This window comes from Arvicola amphibius, chromosome 14, assembly GCF_903992535.2.
Source record: "Arvicola amphibius chromosome 14, mArvAmp1.2, whole genome shotgun sequence".
Lineage (NCBI taxonomy): Eukaryota > Metazoa > Chordata > Mammalia > Rodentia > Cricetidae > Arvicola > Arvicola amphibius.
The window spans coordinates 51,302,806-51,327,574 of NC_052060.1; the positions used below are offsets into that span (position 1 = coordinate 51,302,806).

At 45.6% G+C, this 24,769-nt stretch overlaps 1 protein-coding gene and 1 long non-coding RNA gene across 3 annotated transcripts in view; one reads left to right on the plus strand and one right to left on the minus strand.

The window, feature by feature from the left end:
- LOC119800957 overlaps positions 1 to 17,491 on the minus strand; it is a 30,549-nt gene extending 13,058 nt beyond the window's left edge. Inside the window, exon 1 of the long non-coding RNA XR_005283128.1 lies at positions 17,387 to 17,491. This is a non-coding gene — a long non-coding RNA (uncharacterized LOC119800957). The remainder of the gene's footprint in view (positions 1 to 17,386) is intronic.
- Positions 17,492 to 20,569: 3,078 nt separating this feature from the next.
- Positions 20,570 to 24,769, plus strand: part of Ddah1 (dimethylarginine dimethylaminohydrolase 1) — a 135,410-nt gene continuing 131,210 nt past the window's right edge. Inside the window, exon 1 of one of the 2 annotated variants that reach the window (XM_038310944.1) lies at positions 20,570 to 21,025. In XM_038310944.1, the coding sequence (XP_038166872.1) occupies positions 20,723 to 21,025 (303 nt within the window). In that variant the 5' untranslated portion in view covers positions 20,570 to 20,722. Of the gene's footprint in view, positions 21,026 to 21,495; positions 21,553 to 24,769 lie in introns of those variants that run through there. The other variant, XM_038310945.1, reaches the window with a different exon arrangement.

The window sequence follows — 24,769 nt, forward strand, 5'->3', positions numbered from 1 at the left end:
CAAAAATATTCAGGGAGTGCTCTATGGGAAGTAGAACCATTAGTGGGATCCATTCCAGTATTATGGTTAATTAATTTAGGCGGTTTTAATGCTATTTCATTATGCAGCCTTTGAGAACTGTTCTGGTAAATGCCTATCCCATAAATACTAACATGACCTCATATGTACAATCTCATTTCAGCAGAATGAATATGAATTATGATGTGGTATTAATCTGTACCCAGCCCTATCCAGACAACACACAATGCCTCTTGATGCTCTGAACACTGTTCATTGCATTTGGGAACTTGGGAAACCACTCAGATAGGTTGGCTACATTTAACTCAGGTAGGCCATCTATATTTAAGGACACAGTTGTCAGTGTGGTTGTCTCACCAAGCATAACATTGACAACCAATTTCACCATGCCAGGAACAAAATAGCTGGCTTCTGCATTTCATTCTGAAACTAAGTAGTTTGCATTGAAGTGTTGGTGGAAATAGCTCAGTGCACAGGCAAATTGTTCTTCCAAAACGACTGCATTTTCATTTATTATATGCCATCATATTTATTCACACCTACGATTTCAGCAGCCAGTTTTCTATTTACAAACGATGCTTCTGGGAAAATGTATAGGGTGAGCTAAGTTCTGCTCAGGAACAATATGGTCCAAGCACAAGCCCTCATTTCCAAAGTCCCCACCATATGAACAGACTCCCTTGGAATGTCAGAATTTTAAAAAGAAAATATTTGGATTTCATCGTTTAGAAGGTGTGCTGTATTTGTTCAATATTATAGCCATCTCGGATGTTATTGAAAAATATTTTTTGCCAATTTGACAGCCTTCTACATAGTTCATGAGTTTCAATTTTGTTTATAGTACTGTGCTTCCATAGTTGGCTTTGGATTAGATGAATGTCTGTGTTCTTGTCATGGTTTATTAACTGGTTGCGTCTGAGAAATACTTTAAGCTGAAAGTCGTGCCTGAACATCAGCTGTAGGAATCGCCATTGCTGGGCTACCTTTAAATCACTTTCCCATTGCATTCCCTCAAAAAAATATGTTTTGCACGTATCGGCACTGCCTGATCCACAGGGGACACGGTTCAGAGCCGCCTCTAGGGCCCGTGTTGAAAGTTGTCGTTGGGGCAGAATTAAAAGTCAGGACCTTCCAAAGATGACTGTATTATAGCATTATAGGGGCGGAGCCTTTGCGAATTGATTGACACTGTCTTTAAGGGAATGGGTCAGTTATAGCAAGAATAGATTCCTAATAAAAAGAGTGAATTGGCCCAGGTTCTTGGTCTGTGTGCTTGAGCTCTCCCTGTTATAAAGCAAAACGGACCCCCGCCCCCGTATGGCGCCCAGCAGTAGGCTGTTGGACTTCCCAGCGTCCAGCAGTGTTTGTTAGAGCGACAGAAAGTGGACTGAGATGGTAGACACCATGAACATGACCCCTGTCGTTCCAATACATTTAGAGATTTAGGAAGATGTAAATTTTTTTAACATCAGCACTAAAATAAGCTAGTATCTCTCAGTGTCTTCAGGAGATTGGTTTTAGGACTTCCCTGGGATGCCCTCTGTGAAGTGGTGTAGGATTTGCACATAGTGTCGGCACACCCTCCTGTATACTTTAAATAATCTCCAGGTTACACAGAGAACCTCCTGTAATGCAAATACTGTGTTAATGCATGCTTAACTGTGTTGTTTGGGCAACAACAAGAAAAAAAGTCTATGCATATTCAATATTGACACAAGCTTTAGAAATCATTTCAGTCTATACTTGGTTAATTCCCTGGAAGGGAGTTCCTTCCATCTAAAATGATACACTTTTAGAACATTCTACTTGTCTTTATATAGGCATGGTCATAAAATACTGTCTTTCATTTTTAATGGATGGAGGGCTTCTGAAAGCACAAGTCAGGAATCTCTGACTTACACACACACACACACACACGCATGCACACATATTCACATACACATGCACACACACCTCAAAAAAGGTAATAAAGATTTGTGGTTCATAAGATAATAGGAATCTGGTTTGAGCAGCCCAAAGGACGTGCCCACTTAGGCCTCCCGTTATCTCAGTCTGACACCCGGTGATTCTGTGAGCCACTCTACCCTTTGTACTATTAGAATGTCAGGATCTCTGGTGCATATAGAGAAAGTGTGTGGGACTGTTTCTCTGCTTATTGTTAGGGATGTCTATTCTAGCAAGAGTGGTGTGAATTCAATTAAACTGACTACAGAATTCCCCAAAATGCTTTTGCCACTGAATCTAAACATCCCAGGGGCAACTGTCCTGTATTCTGTATTTGGATATTACCAGCTAACCAAAACCCGCTTAGTGTGCTCAAGTTTTGACTCGACCTATGTACTCAGCCAGGACCAGTTTCTGTATAGAATTCCCAGTTCCTCTCATTGCGTCTTCTGAAACAGTCGTCATGCACGTCTGGGCTTGCTTTGAACTTGTAACCCTCCTGCTTCCAGCTACCAGGGTCCTGTGGATTACAGAGTCAGCCACTAGCTCAGTGCATAATTGTTTTTTAGCCTTTGTACTTCTTAACGAAGACATTTATGACACTGGGGTATGATAAAGAAGCAGGACCATAGATAGCTAGGCAGCCAGCATCTCCGTTGTGTGGAAGTCGAAGATATATTGTTCAATTGGACCACAATTCTTCTAATAGGTTGCCTCAAACCCCTGCCTCCTGGTGGAGTGAGGGCTGGAAGCAGATTATTGGCTGGATCAGAAATTGGAGCAGTCTTTCCCCTTGTGTCCTTCATGGATGTATTTATGACCTTGAACCTTTCCTTCTCCCCGCGGTTCAGTGTCTGCTTACCATCCCGTGAGTGCAGGACTTCTATCACAAAGAAGTCTTAGGAGCTGGACCAGGGCTTTAATTTGTTGTCCCACATCATCACTTTCCTCACTGGTCTCATGTTTCTTCGTCCGGGACGTTGGCCCTCAATTCAGAGGCCCCCTCGGTTGGCATCCAGTCTTTAGTGGGGAATCTTTTGTTTTTACCTAGAAATATTCGTATCTTTGCACACTCCCCTTTCCTTCCCTCTACAGTTAGGTCTCCTGCTCTCCCTTGCCGTCATTCTTCCCTCCTTTACCCCTTAGGTGTGTGTGTGGGGGGGGGGAATTCATCTTCATCTTCTATTGCAATCTTCTGTTGTTCCCTTCCATGAGATCTCTTTCTACTTACATCCCTCTATGAGACTGCCCCACAGAGGGGTGGTTAAGAGGATTTGCTGCTCTTGCTGAGGAGCCGTATTCCACTCCCGAAATTCAGATGGTGGCTTACAACAGTCTGCGTCTCCCTTTCTAGGGGACCTATGTCCTCTTCTGACCTCCACGGGCATTGCATGTTCATGACACACATCACACACACGCCACACACACACCCCTACATACGCAAAACATACACCATAAAATAAAAATAAAATAAGCTTGAAAAATTTACTAAAGAGAAGTTTCACGTCTCTTCTAGGGGAATAGAATGTGACCCACCTGTGAGGTCCTCACTACCCAATTAATAAAGCACTCTGCTGTTTTAAGAATATTATATGGTGTTACCCCAAGTGTTATCCCAATTGGTAATTCTGATCATTTTGCTTGTGTTTTTTACTTTTTTTTTTTGATAGTTTTCTCTTCAATTAGTTTCAGGATAAATTCAACTCCCAAATCTGTTATGCAATGACCGTGGTCATCTGGTCTTGCCTCTATTTTATCATGGACCCCCAAGTATGTTTGTTTCCCAGACCCCCCCGTGTAATTCCATTTCCTGACCACGCTTCTCTTTGGTTCCTTTTAATAATGCTCCTCCACTGTGGGATGAGGGCTTTTCCTGTTACCCTGCAATTATTGCACACCCCTGAGATATTTACCCCTTTCCACTGAGCCTGAGAAGTCCGAGAGTCTTGCACATTCACGCCACAGTCCCAGTGCTGGCAGATCCACTGAGTGCTTGATGGTTGGCTGAATGAATAAACACACAGTTGGGCAAGTTTTAAAGACAGAAGGATTGCAGCATCCTCCAGCACAGCCCAAACCAAGGCGTAGGAAACGCTTAGCAGGCCAGAGTTCTACTTCTCTGAGCTTCAGTGCTATTCAGACTCAGACTGATTTATAAGAGATGAAATCCGTCAGTGCAATTCTCCATAGGACCTTGACTTTCTGCAAAACCTTTCAATTTCATAGATCTTTGTGGTGTGGCTTGAAAACCCCCATCCTACATCTCCACAGTAGGCATCATCTTTGAAACAATCTCTTCCGTTTGAACATTTTACTTGGAACATTCTAAAAGCATAAGGATGCCTCTCAACCAGAGACTTTCTCCTTATTGCCAGAAAAAATGGGACGTTTAATGCTTTAGGATAGCGAGTCACACAACTGGTCAAAATCACCCTGCGGAGCCAGCCTTTGATTCAGACCTCAGATCTACATTTGCCTAAGAGGCAGGAATGACAGCGGGGTTGCCTCTCCCACTTTGTTCTTAGAAGTCTTTTTCAATTGAGTTCTTAAAAATTCTATGAAGTTTGGAAAGTAACCTTAACAATTTCTAAGCCAAAAATGGGGCTGACTTTGGGCAAATTTCAGTGGAAGTGATAAGATGCTATCGAGACAGATTTTTAGAGATAGGCTCATTATCTTTGATTAACCTCAATTTATCCTGAGCAAAAAAAGACAAAAAAAAGATGCCGGGACCCCAGCTCTTCACACCTGGGCTTGTAAAAACGCTTCTTCATAACGAGCTGTTTTCATAGCATATTATATTTAATTGCCCTATGGACAGCTAGTGACATGTTATATAGATACACCAGGCATTTGTATAGCTATGACATCATAAGTGAGACCGGGAAAGGATTATTGGGGAGGGGATAAAGAGGAGCGAGCGGGATGAGCACAGTCTAAAAGCCGACTGTCTTTTACATAGCTCATCATGTGCAATGATGTGGTACCCATTTAATTCATGCAGTCATGCATCATACATCCCATGGTGTTTGTTATGGCTGTCCACTATGTCCTCCATACTTCCTGCCTCTGTTCTGACTTCTCTCAGTGATGGCTGTGAGCTAGATGTGTAAGGTCCCAGAAGGCGAAACCTAAAATGGCATTTTCCATGGAGTCTGAACAATATCCATGGTGTCGAACACGTATAATCATTTTGCTGTGATGACAATGAATACAGGAATCTATAGCTGCCTGATGAAATGTGAGCTCAGGCCTGTGGTTGCGCTAGCTGTTCTGGTTAGGTTTGTATCGACTTAGCACAAGCTGCCGTCATCCAGGAAGAAGAAACTTCTTTTTGAGAAAACGCCTCCATCAGACTGGCCTGAAGCAAGTCCTGTGGACGGATTTTCTAAATTAACGCTTGATGTGGGGGGTGGGGGTGGGGGGGCGGCCAGCCTTGCTGGGAACCATGTGGCCTAGTTTCAGATCAGCGTATGAGTGCTTGTCTAACGGGTCCCATGAGGCAAAGTCTGTAGACATCTCGTACTCAGCAGATCCAGTGGACTTCAGACAGCACGGACCACTTACTGCTAGGACCACGCAGCCTGCACACCCTTATCTCTCATAATAATTGATGATTCTTGGTGGTGTTTAGCATAATTTTGTCGACCCGCACATTGCTGTGGGAACTATCCTTCAGCCAAGGGGCCTGCGTACGCTTTTTTCATCTGCATTTGTAGTACATGAGCCCATGCTCAAGCAGGCTTGTAGGGACATAGGTGATTATTCTTAGAAAGCCTATATTTTTTTTTCTCAATTATTTCCCCCTAAAATTCTTTGGGAACTGGTGCATCTCAGATGTCTTATCTGGAATATCAGCGGTCACACACCAGACCCTGGGAACTTTCCTGGTTCAGTGCTGACATGACTGGAAGCAGTAAAAGTTGATGGGTAGTTTGAAGAAACGCAAGCTAACTGTAATGCAGGCATCTTATTGAAAATAACCTCTATTTCCGTAAATATGTTTTTACTAACTTTTGATGATACTGTAGCTCTGGAGAAATGTGTGTCTGTGCTAATCACTTCTGAGCATTGTAAGGACAGGATGTGCCTGGCTTCCACTCCACATTTAGCCAAGCCAGCAAAATGCTAACTGTTTGCTTTTGGTTTAAAAGTTGTTTTGACGTAAAGCTGGAAAAACATATTTGATATAGTATTTTTTATATCCTGGAGGTTAATTTGTTTATGCTGGAGGGTGGTTGAAAAAACATGCTTGGGGTTGTGAAATATAAATAAGACAGCTTGAGCTATTTGGGGCTGGCCACCTGCGTGAAACTCTCTGGTAACTCAAACACTACTTCATTCTTCACGCCGCTGCCCTTCTGTGTCTCGGGACTTGAACCTGGGCTGTGGTGAGACTGAAGCACTGTCTACTGTGGGCAATGCCACCCTAACGTAGGTGCCCTGGTTGTATAAGAAACCTGGGTGAAAGCAAGGCCAGCGAGCAGCACCTGTCTGGGCTTCCTGCCTCTCTTTCCCACCTGAGCGCCTGCTCTGACTTCAGATGGGTTGTGAGCTGGAGGTGTGAGCCAAACAAACCCTTCCATCCCCCCAAGCCTGCTTCTGGTCACCGTATGATCACAGCAGCCGAAAGCTAGCGGGAGCATGGTCGTGGCCTTCAATGTTCTGTATCAGTTACCAAGAAATCCAGCCTCTCAGGAAGGCCACGAGGAAAATGCCCAACCTAAGCACTTCCTGATGACTCATGGGACATGCGTCACCTTCTCACTTGAGAGATGCATTTGTTTTCATTATGCCGTCTAGAAGCTGAGAGAATCCGAAGAGGGTCAGATTGGTCTTTTAGGGGATTAGAGTGTGTTCCTGGGGTTGACCTCAGCTGAGTAAGTGTTCATTTGAAGAAGTGGTTCATTTGCTTGCTGTCTTGAAGAGTCTCATGAGCATGTTAAGCTATCTTGAAGATTCACTGTCTAGCTAAGCTGGTCTTGAACTTAAGTTCTTCTTTCTTTCTTTCTGCCTCTCGGTAGCTGGGATGATGAGCTTGCATCACAAGGCCTGGAAAAATTAGCCAGTTTACCACACCCTGGTTTTCTGTTAGTGAGATCAGCGGGGGAAAGAGCAGAATGGTTGGTAAACTATATTTCAGCAGTGCTGTGGACTTTGGATCTTGTAGATGACCTTAAACTCATGAAGTGCGCTTGCTGTTCTAGAAACACAGAAACTCCCGTCCTTGTATGGTGAAGTAGGATGGTTAGATCTTCTGTCTACATGAAGAGGTGAAAGTTCATCATGAGGGAATAGGCAGAGCTTGGAGGAATGCACCTTAAAGCCAGAGCCCAGTCCTGATAGCTGAGGAATCCAATCTTCCCTTCTGTCCTGCTTTTTTCTCAGTCAGAAGACTGCCAAGGTTGATTGCCAATAGTAGTCCTCATTGGACATGTTCACCCCCAAGACTGCTTCTCTGTCACTTCTTTAAAACTGCTTTTTCCCTCGGTGGGGTACACTCAGCTCAGAGACTGCCCACACTTCATTTTAACCACAGACATTTAAAGACAGCATATAGCACATAAAAGTAAATAATATATTGTAAAACAGAGAGCTGCAATAGGCCAGACAAGACAGGTGATCAAAAATTTCCCCGAACAGGCTATGCATCTCTACAGTCAGCTGTTTTCAGAGTTATATCCTGAAACCATAGCCTTTGGGTCCCTTGTTCTCAGTGTTTCCCGCAAGAAAGAGTAGGAATCGTTTAGCCTAGAGACAACATTAATGTTACCAATAAGCACATTTCACTGTTCTGTTAATATGGCTTCTACCTAGACAACCCACATGTTTTTGATTCTTTTTAACACTGAGCTCTTATGAACATTTCTTTCCCCCTCCAAAAAAAAAAAAAAAAAAAAAAAAAAAATCCAAGTCCATTCAGTGTTTGTGTCTTCAAGACACAGAATCAGACAGTGCTTATCCATAGAACATGTGTGGTAATCCAAGTAAGATCCTATGCTAGAATAGGAATTTTAGTTTTGACACTAAATGCATACACAAGAGTTGACCTTAATGAAGGTCACCGCTCTGGGCTCCTGAGTCGCTCACAGAGGTTGGCAATCTGTCACCTGCGATTCAGAAATCCAAGGTCCTCTGCATGTGGCACACTTTACGAGGCCTTAAAACACGGCTCATCTCACTCACTGGGAAGTCTGCCAGGCTTGATCCTGGACTGCTGCCCCAGACCCGACGGTGTTAGGAAATGAATATATTCACATGCTTTTCCTGAAACCCCTAATTTTCTAAGGCTTGAAATGTGGCCGGGCACTAGAGATTTGGCTAAGGACTGGTCAAACTGTACCTTCCTTAAAAAGAACAAAGACCGTGACAGAATCACAGAGCAGCAGAACCAGGGTCAAATCCTGTTGCTCGGTGGGACTCGGTTGCTCTCATAGCGTCTTGCACATAGACTCGGCATCATGATTAGTCCTCAGTCTTTCAGTTTGGAGCAGTCTCACAACTCTTCCAGAGAGAAATTGCATTTTTTGGAAAATAAAAACTTAATTGCTTCTTGTTACAGCATAAGTATAAAGAAAACTGGGAAACACACAAAGGTCTGAATAAAATTTGAAACCACACTCATCTTGCTTCTGACACAGAACCTAAGTTGCTACATGTCATTAAAACTATTTTGTATGTTTGTCCATAAATAAAACACAGTATTTTTCAAAAGCACTACTTTTAATAGCTACAGCGTACCTCCAGTAAGAGTGCACATGGCGTATTGAACCCTTCTCTTACTGTGGGGTGCTCAAGCCGGCTCTAGACTTTTAAAATGGTGAAAGAGACATGTTCGTTAATCAGAGTCTTAGCCACAGAGTCACTAGACGTGAAGGCACTGATTCAGTCTTACTAGGATTTTTTAGACTGAGACGCTGGAGAATCGGAATGAGCGCAAGGGTAAATGACGGGTTCTGGAGATGGAGATTCTGGAGTGGAGGATTCTGGAGCAGAGCTGGTTCCGCCTGCCTTGGAGACGACACAGTGCGGCAAGGAAAAGGCCAGAGGGTGTGTGGGGCGGGGCGAGGGGAGCTGAGAGAGCTCCCTGAGCTGAATTCTAACGGTGTCACAGTTTGAATCAACTGACAGACGTGTTGAAACCAGCTACAATGGTTAAGTTCCCACGCATTTCAGCAGAAGGATCTGCTCGGGGTCACGTGCTCGGTTTCTTTCAATGCTCACAGTCGTTCCTCTGAGAGCAGCCATGTGCTCTGTGAGTTTCTTGAAGATCTGCTTTACAACAGGTGACAAGGGACAGAGAGAGAAAGATGGCAAGAGTCCCCAGAATTGCTTCCTTTGTGCAGAGAGCATTCAAAGACAATCCCAAGGCTCTTGAAACTGTAGCGCCTACCAAATCTTACATACATTGCTTTGCCTATACCTAGGTGTAAATGCTAAGGTCATTTTTAGGCACTGCAAAGAAATTAACCCACAGTAATAAAATAAAATAATTATGGTAAATATACGGCAAGAAGAGTTATTTAAAAGGTTAAAAAAGAAGGGAAAGGCTATCTTACAGTCAACGAGTACCATGGGTACCGGCATTTCCACAGCTTTATGGACAAACCAGCGCATTTAAAGAACTCTCAGGCTGGGTCCAGCAGATGGAGGCTGGGAGCACCAATTTTATCAGAAAGGAACAAAACAGGGTCCAGCTAGGATAATTTGCAGTATGCAGTTGTCTGGTGTTCAGAGGCGATCCCCACCCAGCCGCATTTCCATAATGTCTGGTGCTACACCAACCGCTGGCCGCATGTGTGGAGCATTGAACACTGCTGTAACACTCGGGAATGCAATTAGCGGTGTGAACACCGGTCCTGGAAATACTAGCATCCACCTAATTGGTGTAATTTAATTAAGCAGTTAATTTCCTCCTGGCATCTGTATAAAAGAAAAACAGAGGGAAGAAAAATAATCGCAGATTATTAACTGCTTTAAAGCTTTCCAGCTACTATGGTCTTGAGCCATAGCCAGGGATCTCTGAAAAGCAAAGAGAACAATAAAGGAAAATGAAAATTACAACTAAACTTCAAGAGGCAAGGAGGGCATAATTTCTTTTAAAGGACATATTGGCTTGAAAATATTTATATTTCTTATAAATTAACCATTATGCAGCAATATAAGATTGTATAGAAAGTCGAATTATACAGTAACATAAAAGCCCTGAAGACTGTCCTTTGAAATGTTCAAAGCCTTTGCTTCATCAACTGGTATTCATAACACTCCCTGACAATGCTTAAACCTCTTCCCAGTCTCCAGCTTATCAATCAATGAACAGTTCTAATGAAAATCAAATCAAAGTGACGTGACAGATAATATTATAAATCTCTAGACAGGAGAAATGCCACAATACAAAGACTAAAGCAGGCCGACAGGATGATCCTAAATTAAATTAGGACATCAGGAGAGCTCTTGGTAAAAATCAATGTAGTCACAAAAGCTCTCCCCTCCTTTCCTAAAGGGGCGTTTCATGCTTTTCTTTCTTACTGTTTAAGTGTGTCTATAGTGAGTGTTTGTGCGTGGGTGCGTGGACAGGAGTGAGGTGCCTGTAGAGGTCAGAGGGTGTCAGGACCCCTGAAGTTGCAGGTAGGCTGTGAGCAGCCTGACCTGGGTACTTAGAATCCGAACTTTGGTCCATAGCAAGAGCAATAGGTTCTTAGTCCCAAGCCATCCCTCCAGCTCCCTTCCATGTTCTATAGTAGGATCCCATGATTTCTATACATAATGTTCTTGCCCATTTCCCATATAGAACGGTATATACATGCCATAGTGCTCCCAAGGGGAATTTTTTTCTGTATTTCTCAAGGCAACTTTCTTTTCATTAAAAAAAAATGCTTTGAAACATTCTTTATTATAAAGGCCTTTCTACTTTTTTTCACTTTTGAATTGTCGGAAGGCACTGCTAATTAATTTTCAATTATAAAAATAAATTAAAATAACCTAAGGAATGAAAAGAGATTTGAGGCTCATGTACTACAGAATAGCATAAAAAAAATCTCTGTATGCCAATTAGAGAGACACTGCAGAGTCTTTTCAGTTTTGCATACACTATTTAATTAAATTGTCTGAAAAATATAGAACGCAGCCTACATATGCAGGGTCATAAATTGCTATTTCACTTTAGTGTTCACATAAAAATTAAAGCACGCACACAAGTATGCACACACATTGTGTAGATAGTAATATGAGCCATATATAAATTGCTGGGTATAAAACATAGATACTTAGAATGCAGTTTGACAGCATGAAATTCAGCAAAACAGCAACAGTAAGCAAGCCTACCAAATGGCTTCCCATTCTTGAGGTTTTTTGTTTGTTTGTTGTTTGTTTGTTTGGTTGGTTGGTTGGTTCTGAGACAGGGTTTCTCTGTATAGCCCTGGCTGTCCTGAAACTCATTCTGTAGACCAGGCTGGCCTCGAACTCACAGAGTTCCACCTGTCACTGCCTCCTGAGTGATGGGATAAATGGTGTGTGCATCAACACCTGGCCCAGTCATGAGTTTTTAACTAGGTCGTCGATAGCAAGCATGAGATATTTCTGTGAATCAGGCCTTGCATCCCATCAGAAGGCAGTTGGCTGCTTCCGCAACTTTCACGCCACTATTGTACCCGTGGCTGTGTCTCATCATCGTGGTTTAAATAAGGTAGACAACCTCACTGACATTCCAGAAAGGACACATGAACTCGTCCCTTAACTCACGAAACCTTTGCTCAGCTGCTCTCTGAGTTGCCATGCTGTCTCCACACTGAGTAGATACCTACACAACTGTTCATCCTCAGTTCAAAAACCGCCTCCCCGGGAAGCTTTCCTTGATTCCACTAGGCATAGGATTTGTATTATTATATGTGTTCATGATATCCAGTCTTTTACAGCACATGGTTTGTGAATGTGTATTGATACGATTGATTATTATCTGTGCCCCCTTATAGGTAACACTAGCACCCACACTCTTCAGTAAATACAACTAATTATATAAAAAAAAATCTGTAAGTAGGAGTCCTGATTTTAAATTTTACAAAGATTTAGCAAAACTTTGGAAAATGAAAGGGAATTTTCTGAAAATAATACTGAAATATTATGCCAGAATAATTACAGAACTGGGTAAGTGAGTCTGATGCTACTCAGTTCTTCCACCAAGCATCTGTTTTCTTCCCTTTGAACCTGGCCAGTACTGTGGTTGCCTTGATCAAGATAGTATGGTCAAAAAACATGCTGTGCTAAGTCCACACAGAGCTCTTAATTGACCTGAGAGATTCTATTTCTCACCTTCAGGAAGCCAGCTACCAAGCAAGGACTGAAATTATTCCAAGACAAGCCACGCACAGAGGCCCTGAAGGAAGAGACCTATGTTGCTCAAGGACACGGGTGTCGTGAATAAAGAAGTTGCCAGGAAAGTGGTTTCTCCAGCTCTAGCTGCCCCAGCAAATTGTGTGTGAGTCAAAGAGAAGTACCTAGACCCGCCCTTGACAAGCCCAGGGCAAGAAGCCAGGCAGCTGCCAGACACGCAGACAGACATGAGAAGCAGTGAGTGTAAGATATACAGAAGGAGAGAAAAGCAAAAAGCCCTGAGGCAAAAGGTAGAGGAAGAGAAACAGGTTAATTTAAGTTAAAAGAGCGAGCCAGACATGAGCCTAAGAAGCTAGGCCGAGCATTGATAACTAATTAGAAGTCTCCATGTCATGATTTGGCAACTGGTTGTTGGCCCTACAAGGAAAAGTCTGGTACAGGTTAACATAATGAATAGATGACAATGTCCCCAACAATGAATGAATGCCACGAAAAAGAGAAATTAGGTAGTTGAGGCTTTACAAATTTTCCTCTCATATTCTCCTTCTCCAACTCCTCATTTTCCCATGTCACCAGGGAAGTGACTAACTGTATTAAACACTTACTACATACATGTTTTACCCGAACCGGTGTATATAACTTCAAAGGGTAGTCAGGTGTCATTTTCATTTGGTGAGCAAGAAAAACATGAGGTCGTGATAAAATTAGTTCACCAGAACTTGTCAGATAGCAAAAGGGCTGTCTTAACTAGTAGGAGAGGAAAGGAAAAGGTTAACTTAATTTGGCTCCTAGAATAACCACACGATGTGGGAACTTCCATGTCTGCTATCAGGTGAGGCTTGGAGGCTTGGAAAGTCAAGCAAATCGTGTGCTAACCCACAGCTGCGATGGGGCCAGGCTTCATATCCAGCCTGTGAACCCTCCAGCACCCACTGCAGCGAACAGGCATGTGGAGCAATAGAATCACAGGCTGTGGGGACAGGTAGGGGGCCTGGCATTCCCTTATTTCAGAAAGACTGAAAAGTCTTGTGAAGGCGGCCCGATGAGAGGATGGGAAGGGAATCCCATCTCCGGGTCAACTAAACCATGCTCTCAGTGCCTGAATGGAGGGTCTAGCAATAAGAATACGTGCCCATCTGCCAACAGCTCTTCAGAGAGGCAGGGAGTGCTGCACCTAGTGACGGAAGTGGCAGCCGGGGTCCAGTTGTGTCACCAGGATTGGGGGATTTGGGGGAAGGCCTTGTGAAAGGGCAAACCCTTCATTGGTTGGCGGGGTGTTTCCTTCTGGGTTTTGTTTGTTTGTCATCGTTTTTCTGGCACGTGTTATTTGCACAAAACAATGAGTTTCGTCGCAGCTTGCACTTTCCAGGAAATAGAACACCATGGGCAGAATCCCAAGTAAGAGACAGGATGGGGCGGCGAACAGAAGAGAATTGAGGCTAGAGAACTGGTGGAGGGCGTCTTGTGGGCCATTCTGCGGGGAATGAGAATGGCTCCATTGGATTCTTAGTTTGGAAAAAAACCCGTTTGGCACAAGGCTGCTGCTGCTACAATAACCCATGGAGTTGATAATTTAGAGCTAGGTGGTGACATGTGGGTGGAGAGACACAGGTGGATCTGAGCCACTTTTAAGGAGATAAGTCTGTCAGAATACGTGATTGATCAAATGCAGGAGCCAGGAAGAAACACGAGCGGATATCACTTAGAGCACCTGCTTGCTCATGCATCCACATGGACTAAGGGGTGGGAGGAGATGGGAATACAGCATTGGGCTCGTTTCAGTTCTGTTGCTGTCATTAAATGAAGATTGGAGCACTGTTGAGATCAAGGTGGCATTTGAAGTCATGGGCCTATAGGAGCCCACCCAACCCAACTCACAAGACAGTGAAGTTGGGAGAGAAGCAATGGACCAGAAGCAGACAGACAGACTGACACACTGAAGCAAAGAAGCCAGAAGAAAGCTCTGCCCCTGAGGTGAAGCTTTCCCATGACAGGTATATTCCAGCACCACACCAAAACAGTTTTCCATCCACACAAGAGCAAACATGTCGGTCCTCTGGCATTGCCGACCTGGCATTTCACAGAGCCACCCTACAGACAGCCTTGTAGCGCATTGTGTAAGCACATATAGAGCTATATAACCATCTTAATTGCAGAGGACGTTTTCCTTCACACACGTGCACACACATGTTTTCATTACGTCTGAATCGCAAAGGCTTTCCTTCAAGCTATTTCTTCTTCCCATGAACTTAAGTATGAAATCCCCATTAAAAATTCCTCCTGGGAGCTTGCTTTCTCAGGCCCACTCAGGCCTCAGATCCTAAGAGAGACATAGATCTAATCTACATGGGAAAAAGACAAGACTCTTGACCTTGTAGAGTTTACAAAACACAGCAGGAGTGAGAATCTAATTCAAGTATCTCTGTATCCAAAACGCAAGCTGCATCGAGAGTTTATGTATTTCTCCACCCTCGTGAATCCAATCCCAGGTGGTTTTAGAAACGGAGATTAGAGCTGTGTCTTGACTTTAGAACCCACACTCTGGCACCATCATCCCCTCCCTGAAATTCACTGCTTGCCCACTTGACCAAACATCCCTCATTCCTCCGGAGGTTAAAGAAGATCTTCCACACTGAGTTTCGGCATAGTTAAGCTTTCTGTAAATGTTTCTGTGTTGGAGTCCTCAGGGTTTAATGCCAGTTCACAGATCCATGGTGCTTTCTATATCATGTTTCTAGCACTTGTGATGCACATGGACCCCTTTGAGTCCTCTGTCTCTTTTAATATCCTCAATTCCACCCCCAAAGACCCAGTGAAAGCTCATCTGTAATGGCTAAAAGCTAAGGAAAGACTAAAGCAGGAAATTCTGCTTTAATCCTGAAGTATTTTGTGTCTAAATTGATTTCAAATGCAAAACAATATTATCAATAAAAAAATCTGCCACAGCCTTCAACACCCAAAATAGGGAAATAGAAACAAATATAGGTTTGTCAAATAGAATTGGCCTGTGCCAATTCTCCACCCTGCATTCTGGTCATTTCCCGTGCCTTTCTCTTATTTTACCCACAGTGCTCTGTTTCCTGGAACCAGCTCTAGGTATGCCAGATTTTAAATATGAAACTAGTTATAAATATTTTGATATGTCTGAAGGCCAAATGGAACAACTTGGTAATCCTCTGTACTGCTATAGTCTCAATGGCTAGCACAGTCCGTGGCAGAGCAATGGTTCAGCAAATACACACCAGATCCATCATTACATCCACGGCGAGACTGTGACCATCACTCTGAGGTCTCTGTCCTGAGAGGACACCTGCATGACTGATTAGTCAGTGCAGTGCAGATGCGGTTTGGACTTTAATAAGAAATCATGTTCAAGGTCTTCCGTTCAGTCCCTGTTGATGACCTTAAGGAAGTCAGTCAGTTGTGCAAGCATCAGGACCCAAATTTGATGTGAAAACCCATGTCAAAAAGCAAGTCATGATGACTCATGTGTATACCCCCCTGCTAGCGAGGCAGAGTCCTAGGGCTCACTAGGTGAGCTGCAAGCTAATGACGAATCCTGGCTCAACGGACATGGAGGACGGTGCCTAGTGGATGATACCCAGGGCTAACCGCTGCCCCACATGCTCACAACCACCTGTGTGTGTGCATACTTCAACACACACTGTGTTAATGGATAATAGTTACTGAATATCTGATGGCCTGCAGATATAAAACTATTTTAAATACTTTTAACGCTCCTTGCTTAGTAAGACTTTCAAAGTGACCTTCTAATAATGGGGTTGCTATTTTCCATTTTATAAATGAGGATAGAGCTAAGGCAAAGTGCTGTTATGTCTAAGACCATGCAGGAAGGAAAGCGACTCCTTACTTTCACCCACGTAGTCTAGCACCAGGGCCTAGCTCTTACGTTCTCTAACACGTCTCTCCACTGCTCATTGACGGGAAAACTTAGTTTGCCTGTTTCCCATTCCCTCCACTGTACTAGAAACGGACATTAGCTTGTGGTTTCCCCAGCCTTTTGTTTCTTTCTGAACCCACACAAAATTCATTTCCTAGGCTGTTCCATGTTTGTTATAACTGGGTGAATGAATGTAAACCAGAGGAATACGGCCAGATGACTGTGTGTCTTTCTAGGCCTAACCCACCATACCTTTTACACACGGCACCCTGTGTTCTTTCTCATGGGCCTGGGACCATATGTTGAAGAGTCAGACCAACAAAATAAAAGATGGACCCTTGACGCCGCTTGGAAAAAGAACTGCAGGACAAGGAACCCCAATACTAGGCTGAGAGGTCAAGAAATACACTTGCTACCTTGTGACATCATATGGGGGGGGGTCCTGCTGTCATTGTTATAGCAGCCAGAGTTATTTCAGTAGCATTGGGTTGATCTACCCATTGTCCTCTTGGACGAGTCTCTAGCACCTTGTACATACTTTCCTTAGAATTCTCTTCCCCTCTTCAATAACTCACATCCTAAAATATCACCCCGTTCCTAAACCCAGTCCAACCACGTCAGCAGCTTTCTTCTGCCGCTGCCCACCACAGCCACAGCTCTTCCCCCCCCCAGCCACCTAGACTGCTTTGTCACTTGCCTCCCCACGCTTATCATAGTTCCAGTTCTGCAGAGCTTGGCTTTCAAGGTCAGAGATCATCTTCTGCTATTTGCGTTGCTCTGAAGTGTGCCTCCAGAGTTTTCGGTAAATATGCATGAGGAAAATGAACTCGTAGATGGATTAGCTTCCATAAAGTCCATTTTCCTGAGAACAGCCTTTCACTGCTGAGGCAGGAGGCATGTAAACAGTAATTTACTGGATTTGGGGTGTTCTTCTTGCTCTTTTCAGCATTGTGCACATTCTAACATTTCTTGACAGTGCTTAGAGGAGACAGAAGGCACGATTATCAAATTTCAGATGGCATAGACAAGAAGTAATAAATAATGCACAAGATGACAGAATCAAACTCAGACAAGTTTGGAAAGAAGCAGATGACATTAAATGAGGATAAACTACAAAATTAGATTTGCCAAAAACAAGCTACGCAATTTCAGTATGGAAGACACAGACAACACCTATTTATGGGGGAGACTTACCCGTTTTGATCACATGCCGGGTTAACACGAACCCTGAGTGACACACAGGTCCCTGTTCACAACTAGGTTGAGGTCACTGAGTGACTGAAAACTGTTGCGTCTCCAGTGAGGCACAGACACAAATAATGGTGGCTGGGTGACAGCCAGTTGGAGGTAGATACAGCCTTTCTATTGAGTAAAGTCCATAGTAACAAAGGACAGGAGGAGAAACAAAACCTGTTTCAACCTGAGTAAGCCTGGCACATGGGTGAACTTTTACCTTCTGAAGACTGGTGGGAATCTTCCACCTAAAAACTATCGAGTGATTTTTGATTTTTTTAGCTAGTGCTAATAGGGCAGACTGGGCCTCTTGAGAGTTTTTTGTTTGTTTGTTTGTTTGTTTGTTTTAGTTTTTCGAGACAGGCTTTCCCTGTAGTTTCTAGAGTCTGTCCTGGAACTAGATCTTGTAGACCAGGCTGGCCTCGAACTCAGAGATCCGCCTGCCTCCGCCTCCCTAGTGCTGGGATTAAAGGCGTGTGCCACCACCGCCTGGCTGAGAGTTTTGATTTAGAAGAACCTAGAAGGTCTTAGAGACCTTGCTTCTAATCACAGCTGTCCTTCACTGAAGGCCTCTCATTTCAGAATCTGGGAGGTGCTCTATCAACTGTAAAGGCACGCCATCCTTGGGGGACAGGGAGAAAAGGAACACCCCCATCTACTCTGAGTTCAGCTGAGACAACCACTGTAGGACGGCCCAAGTGAAGTTGTTCCTAGGTATCCAGACTTCCTAAAAGTTAGGATTGGAGTTCTAGCAAGATGACTGGAGCACAGACCTCGACACTAGACCACTGGAAAAATGAATGCAGTGGGCACAGAAGCCCAGGCCCTGGCCCAGGTGTTTGCACTTGGATTGTGGGTGCAAGGGGAGAAGGCAATAGCTGTCTTTTAGAGGTGCACCCTTGATTTTGAAGATGGTCCCCTTGATTAAACTGCCAGAGTGCCTGTCAGTTAGACAGAGGAAGGATTAACTCACATCTGCATACCATGCCTTGGAACAGATAAGGGCATGGTGATATTCACCAAAAGGAAGACGACTAGGATGTTGAAGGACTTTGGAACCAAATCAGCAGCTGCTTTCTGCTAGGTCAGGTTTCAAGAGTGCTGGGGTCAGGATAGATGGCAGAAAGAGCAGACTTGCCTTCAAGTATGTGAATACTGTCTTGTGAAAGATTATTTTAGAGGTGCTGTTATGCCCAGACTGCTGGGTCCCCAAAACCCACCACTGAGTCTACACTTATATGTAAAAGCAAAGAGTCTTTATTCAAGCCTAAGCTCAGATTCTTTGTCCAGCACAGTGGTTGAGAGCAGAGATGGCCAAACCCAGTTGGGATAGGGTTTTTGTCATTGTAGAGGTTGGAGTGAGGGGATTGCCAAGGTTCAGGACCCTGATTCACTGACATTTGTCTAGGGGTCTTGGCTAGTGGGGAATAGGTGAGTCCCAATTCAGGGACGGTTGGTGTTCTTATCTAATCTTATCTAATGGTTGGAATGTGAGGTACTTACTTTAGGTGTTGGCCCGCCCTGAGTGAACTCAGTTTATGGTTTTTCCTGGAACCCAACGCTGCCTGTCCTGGCAGCTGTGCTGTCTGAGCCCCAGTGTGGCCAGGCTGCCCTGGGCCGGATAGTGAAGCCTCCATGTTGAAGATGGTCCCCTTGAACAGAGCATACCCCTGAACTATTTAAACTGTGTTCTGTGAAAGAGGAAAAATTGGGAGCTTTGTGTTGGTGTGAAACAAAGGAAGCCTCTTGAGAGAAAGAAAAGGAAGGTCAACGAGGAGTTCTGTGTAGTGTGTGTGTCCACAGCAAGGGCGAGGTGGCAAGGAAGTTGGCATCTCTTCCCCAAGGTCAAGGAACTTGTGAAGCTGCAGGTGACAGTGTGCACATTTCTATCACAGGGACAGTATGCGTGCTCCTTACTCCTGGCAAACACATTAGATCACATTTTCTTCAGAACTGGTTGCAGTGGGAGAAGTATCCTAGGGCTAGATTTTATGTTATCTGAGTTTTAGGGCAAAAGTTACCAGTTCTGGGGGTTCCCATGGGCTACCTTCAGCTACTGTTCCTCAAGAGAAGAATAGTGGTGAATGGGAGAGAAAGGAGATTTAATCCGTGTGGCTAGACATGGAGTTAAAGCAATCAGAGACCCCCACCCCCAAGTCCATCCTTGGGATCCTGACAAAAACTTTATCTAGAGGAAGAGTTGGGGGAAGGACGAGAGGTTTGCAGAAGATAGCTGTCCTAGCAGAGAAGTCTCAGTTGTTTAAGGTAGTTGAGGGGATTGCATGAGGTTCGTGTTCCTGCTTGGAGGAGGTGCTGTCAACTTGCAGCGTGACGTGATTCCCAAGCGCTGCCATTCCCGGCATTCAAGGTGGTTTATACTAGTGACTTTCAAGAGCGTGTTGGGAAGTCTGGAACAGGACTTTGTTAAAGCCCACAGTAACAGGCCTCAGGCTTATCTTTGTGCCTTAAGCCTTGAGGGAGGTGAGATAGGTTAGGGACGCTGGTAAGCTGGTAAACAAGATGAAAGACTTTCCTCCTTTAAGTCGCCCTGTGGGCTTGAAGTATGGGGGGGGGGGGGAGGGAGTTGTTTGTTTGGGGATTTTTTTGTTGTTTGTTTATTTGTTTTTGAAAAGAGGGTTCTAGACACGCGTCACACCGTGTGTCTGTCTCCTGGATTCTTTCTTACGGGTGGAAAGCAATACAATCTTTGTATGATATTGAGTTACACGTGGGACAATAGGTCAATTTGGAGAAAGTCAAGGCAATATGGGTGGAGACTGGTTGCCACACTGAGAACCTAGGTCCCCTGTGCCCAGTGAAGAAGAAAGTGGGGAAGTTTATGGACAACCACCTCTCACCTGGTGCCCTGACCATTAAGTCCTTTCCAGCCGGTCCAGTAGAGCACTGCCCACTTTCCAGGTCCCCATGGGGGACCACGTGAGGTGTGCACCTGCTGTGGGATACACACACCTAGGCTCAGGGAGGGCGTCAGAGCTGGGAAGTCTCCGGCCTCCGCGTCCACCCCTGTTGACCCATGCCGGGCTGCTGCAGACGCCTGGAGCTCAGGAGTAGGCGCGCGGGCGCTGGGCCGGCGCCCCGAGCTCTGGGCATGCTCAGTGGCGCAGGCAGGGTTCCGGGCGCGAGCCGGGCTCCCGCAGCAGCACATTCATCGGCTGCCAAGAGGAGCCTCCGGGCGCTCGCACGCTCGCCCGGCTCGCCTCGCAGCCTGGGAGCGCGCCGTTCTCGGGAGGACCCGGCCGCCGCGCCAAACCCCGCCGCCGTCTCTCCGTGCGAGCCATGGCCGGCCTCGGTCACCCCGCCGTCTTCGGCCGGGCCACCCACGCCGTGGTGCGGGCGCTGCCCGAGTCCCTGTGTCGCCACGCGCTGAGACGCTCCCAGGGTGAAGAGGTGGATTTCGCTCGCGCCGAGCGCCAGCACCAGCTCTACGTGGACGTGCTGGGCAGCAAGCTGGGGCTGCAGGTGGTGCAGCTGCCGGCTGACGAGAGCCTGCCCGACTGCGTGTTCGTGGAGGACGTGGCCGTGGTGTGCGAGGAGACCGCCCTCATTACCCGCCCCGGGGCGCCTAGCCGCAGGAAGGAGGTAACGGGCCAGCTCCCGGGCAGGCGACGCGAGGGGCGCGGCCCGCGGACGCGCGTGGGCCCTTTCGCGCGTGGAATCGACCCCCACGGGCTCAGTTTCTAACTTCCCACGGCGGGACCCGGGCGGTGTGGTTGGATGTGGGAGATCCAACCCAGACAAGTTCATTGTTCACACCTCCTGGCTGTCGGGGGAGCCTTCGAGGCGATCTCCACTAGACTGTGGTGACGCGGACTCGGGCAGGTGGCTGGGCTGGGGACCCATTTCGCCAGCGTTTCTGTCTTGCAAATAACCCAGTGCCAAAGACAATGCTACTCTGTTTCCTTGCCAGTGGGGACGGAGAAGGGTTCTCCAAGAGGGCAGGTGGAAGCTGGGGGGAGGGTCCCCGAAGTCCTGCAGGGAGCTCCTGGCAGGGCCGGTCAGGTGACATCAGGCAGCCTCTGTGGCTAGCGACCTAGGGCGTCCGAGTTACTTTTCAGGGGTGGCAAATGAGTCCTGAAGAAGACGCCTGGCAAGCGAATGTGTTTAAGGTTTTGTTAGTGAGCTGTGTTTAAATGTGTGTTTGAAAAGCTGTGTTCGGTGCGGGGTTTTGGGCGTGTGCGTTTCCTTAGCAGTGGTAGTTTTTACTAGTTCTGTAATCTTGATTCTCTCTCTCTCTCTCTCTCTCTCTCTCTCTCTCTCTCTCTCTCTCTCTCTCTCTCTCTCTCTCTCTCTCTCATAGCAGTTAAGACTGTATTCTTCGAGGGGCGGGGAGGGGGTTAGTGCCTATAAACGATCTTATCTTGTGGAAATGGCTGTGACTGCTTTGAAAATAATGTAGGTTAGGTGGGGGAGAGACACATGGAGTGAGATTAGATTTTGAAATGCCATCTGGCCTGGGATTCTTACCACTGTCCGGGAAGAGCCCAGGCTCAGGGTTCCCCCTCACCTTGGCATCCAGCAGCGTAACAAGGCGCAGGTGGTTTCTTTCAATCTAGAGGGATTGTTTTACCCACTTTCTGTCAATTTGGAAATAGTTCCTAGGGCTCATGACTTAAATATACTTATTCCACACTTGCTCTGCTTGCCTGGTGAAACAGTACAGAGTCTGAGTATGATCTAGTCCACCTGTTTGTCATTTAGGTAATCAACGTTTCTTCCCACACTCTCGCTTACCAGAAAACCAAGAGTAGTAACAGGCCTCGTTCTCTTAGGCTGTTCGCTTTCCTATGGTTACATCTTTCCAGACAGGCCCATGCAAACGGCTCCCACTCCCAGATTAGGCTTTAACCTAATATGAGTGTAGCCACAGTGGATAACTACTAATACATTCTTGCCATATGGTACGGCCTGAAACATTCCTGATACATTCTTGCCATATGGTATGGTAAAATCGACTTCAAAAAGTGTCAAAATGGTACACATTTGATGAGCATCTTTATTTCATCTCACCATATTCATTTGATTTGACTTCTGTAAGGATGCATCTCTTGGTAACATGGATAATATATTGTAATTAGCTTTCCAAGTTTGGTTTTTCTAATATAAGAGCTAGCATTGATCTTCTCCCTGGAGAGATTTGATATTTTAGATGTCATAATTAGATTGCATTCTGCAGTCAGCTTGGTGGTCCACACTGGCCAGAGGTCAATCCTTGTGTTCTCTTTTTCTGTGTAGGGCTCTGAACCCAGAACCTTGCCCATCGTAGGTAGGCATTCTGCTATTGAGCTAGAGCCCTGGCCACAGAGATCACATGCTGTAGAGATGAAGATGCTCTATTGCATTAATTCTGTGTCTCTGGGGATGTGCCCTTGACTCATTCTTCTCATTCTAGGATGGGTATGAAGATTCCATAATGCCATGTTAAATCTGTAGACTCACCTGAAATCCAAAGACAAGCTGTTTAGCAAATGTTGACTGTTACTGGATGTTTCATGCCTAGGATGTAGTCAGCTGCCCACTGATGTCGTTAGTGGTGCTTCTGCTTCCCAGGATGAAGGCAAAGCCACCCTCCTGCTTTGGACTTCATCTTAATCTGTTCTGTCGCATGACCCTCTGACCTCCCTACAAAGCACCTTTGCTCCTGCAAGTCATCTGGGTCACTAGGGTGAGGTGCTTCCTGACTTTGAGAAGACATGTGCAGTCATGGCTGGGCAGGGTGCTTTGGAGAGTAGGGCCATGCAGGGCGATGCTTGTTAATATCTCTCACAGCCATTGTCACCTTGGCAGGTATGGATGCTTGGTGAATAGGTGGGTGAATGAAGGAAGTGCTGAACAGTACCTTCAGGACTTGATGCTCGATGGATGGGTGGATGGATGGATGTACGGATGGGTGGGTGGATGGATGTGTGGGTGGGTGGGTGGGTGGATGTATGTGTGGGTGGGTGGATGGATGTGTGGATGGATGGGTGGATGGATGCATGGATGGATGGATGGGTGGATGGATGGATGTGTGGGTGGGTGGGTGGATGGATAGATAGATGGATGTGTGGGTAGATGGGTGGGTGGGTGGGTGGATGTGTGGATGGATGTGTGGGTGGGTGGGTGGGTGGGTGGATAGATGGGTGGATGGGTGGGTGGATGAATGGAAGAAATGCTAACCTTCAGGTGTAGATGCTTGTTGAGTGAAGGAGTGAATCCATCAGTCAATGAAATGCTCAACAGACAAGCTAATGACGACTCCAGGATCCTTTTTGGATTGAGTTACACTTTTGTGTGTGAAAACCTACAGCAGCCAAGGAGTTGTGTTTTAAAAAATCTCATCATTGTTATTTCTGCCCCTAGTCACTCTACTCCCCATTGCGTCTTCATGCCAAGGCCAAGGTGGTTAACCCAAATGTGATCCTCCTCCGAGCAGAGTTCTGGAGGGCTTCCATGGAGCTGGACCCTGCTTGCTTTTCCAGCTTTAGTTTCATCTTTGCATCTCTTCCTCAGAGCATGCCTCCATCACTTGGCTCAGACTCGGTTCTTTCATTCACAGGTCCACCTTTCTGGACACACACCTCCTTCCTCTCCTCCTTTAGCTGGCTGTTCTTGGCCTGCTGTCCCCATTGATACCACTTTAGCTAACATTTATTGGGCACTTGCCATTTGCTACAAATTGCCAGCTCCGTGACACGCATTTACTTCATCAGTGCTCATTCAACAGTATCATTATTGATGAAACAGAGAGCGATAGAATCACTCAGGGTTGCAGAGTGGCACCAATGGAACCAGGAACTCAGGTGTGTAGCATTCTTTCTGACGCATGGTTAATGAAAACACACAGAGAGAAATTGGAGTTCAACCTGAAGGACTTGGAACTGTTTAGGAAGCTGAAGGTCAGAAAAGCAAAGCAGCCAGTCACTGGCTCTCACCTTGACCTCGGTCCGAAATGGTGATCCTGCCTCCAGGAATCTCAGAATGAGACCCATCTCCTCCCATTTTATAATCCTCTCTAGGGCTGGGATTAAAGGCGTGCACCACTACTGCCTGGTTTCTATGGCAAGCTAGTGTGGCTACTGGGATTAAAGTTGTGTGTTATTGCGACCTGGTCTGTAAGGCTGGCCAGTGTGGCTGTTTTACTCTCTGAACTTCAGTCAAGCTTTATTTATTAAAATATAAATGGAATATTACTACGGCATTCCAAAGTTCTGGTCCCACTCTCTGAGATATTAGACATCACTTTTCCCTCCCCGAACCTGTTTTCTCCTTATGAGTGCCCTCTACCCTATCCCCCACCCTCTCCTGCTCCCCTTCTGATGTTTCTCATACCCTGTGATTGCCTGC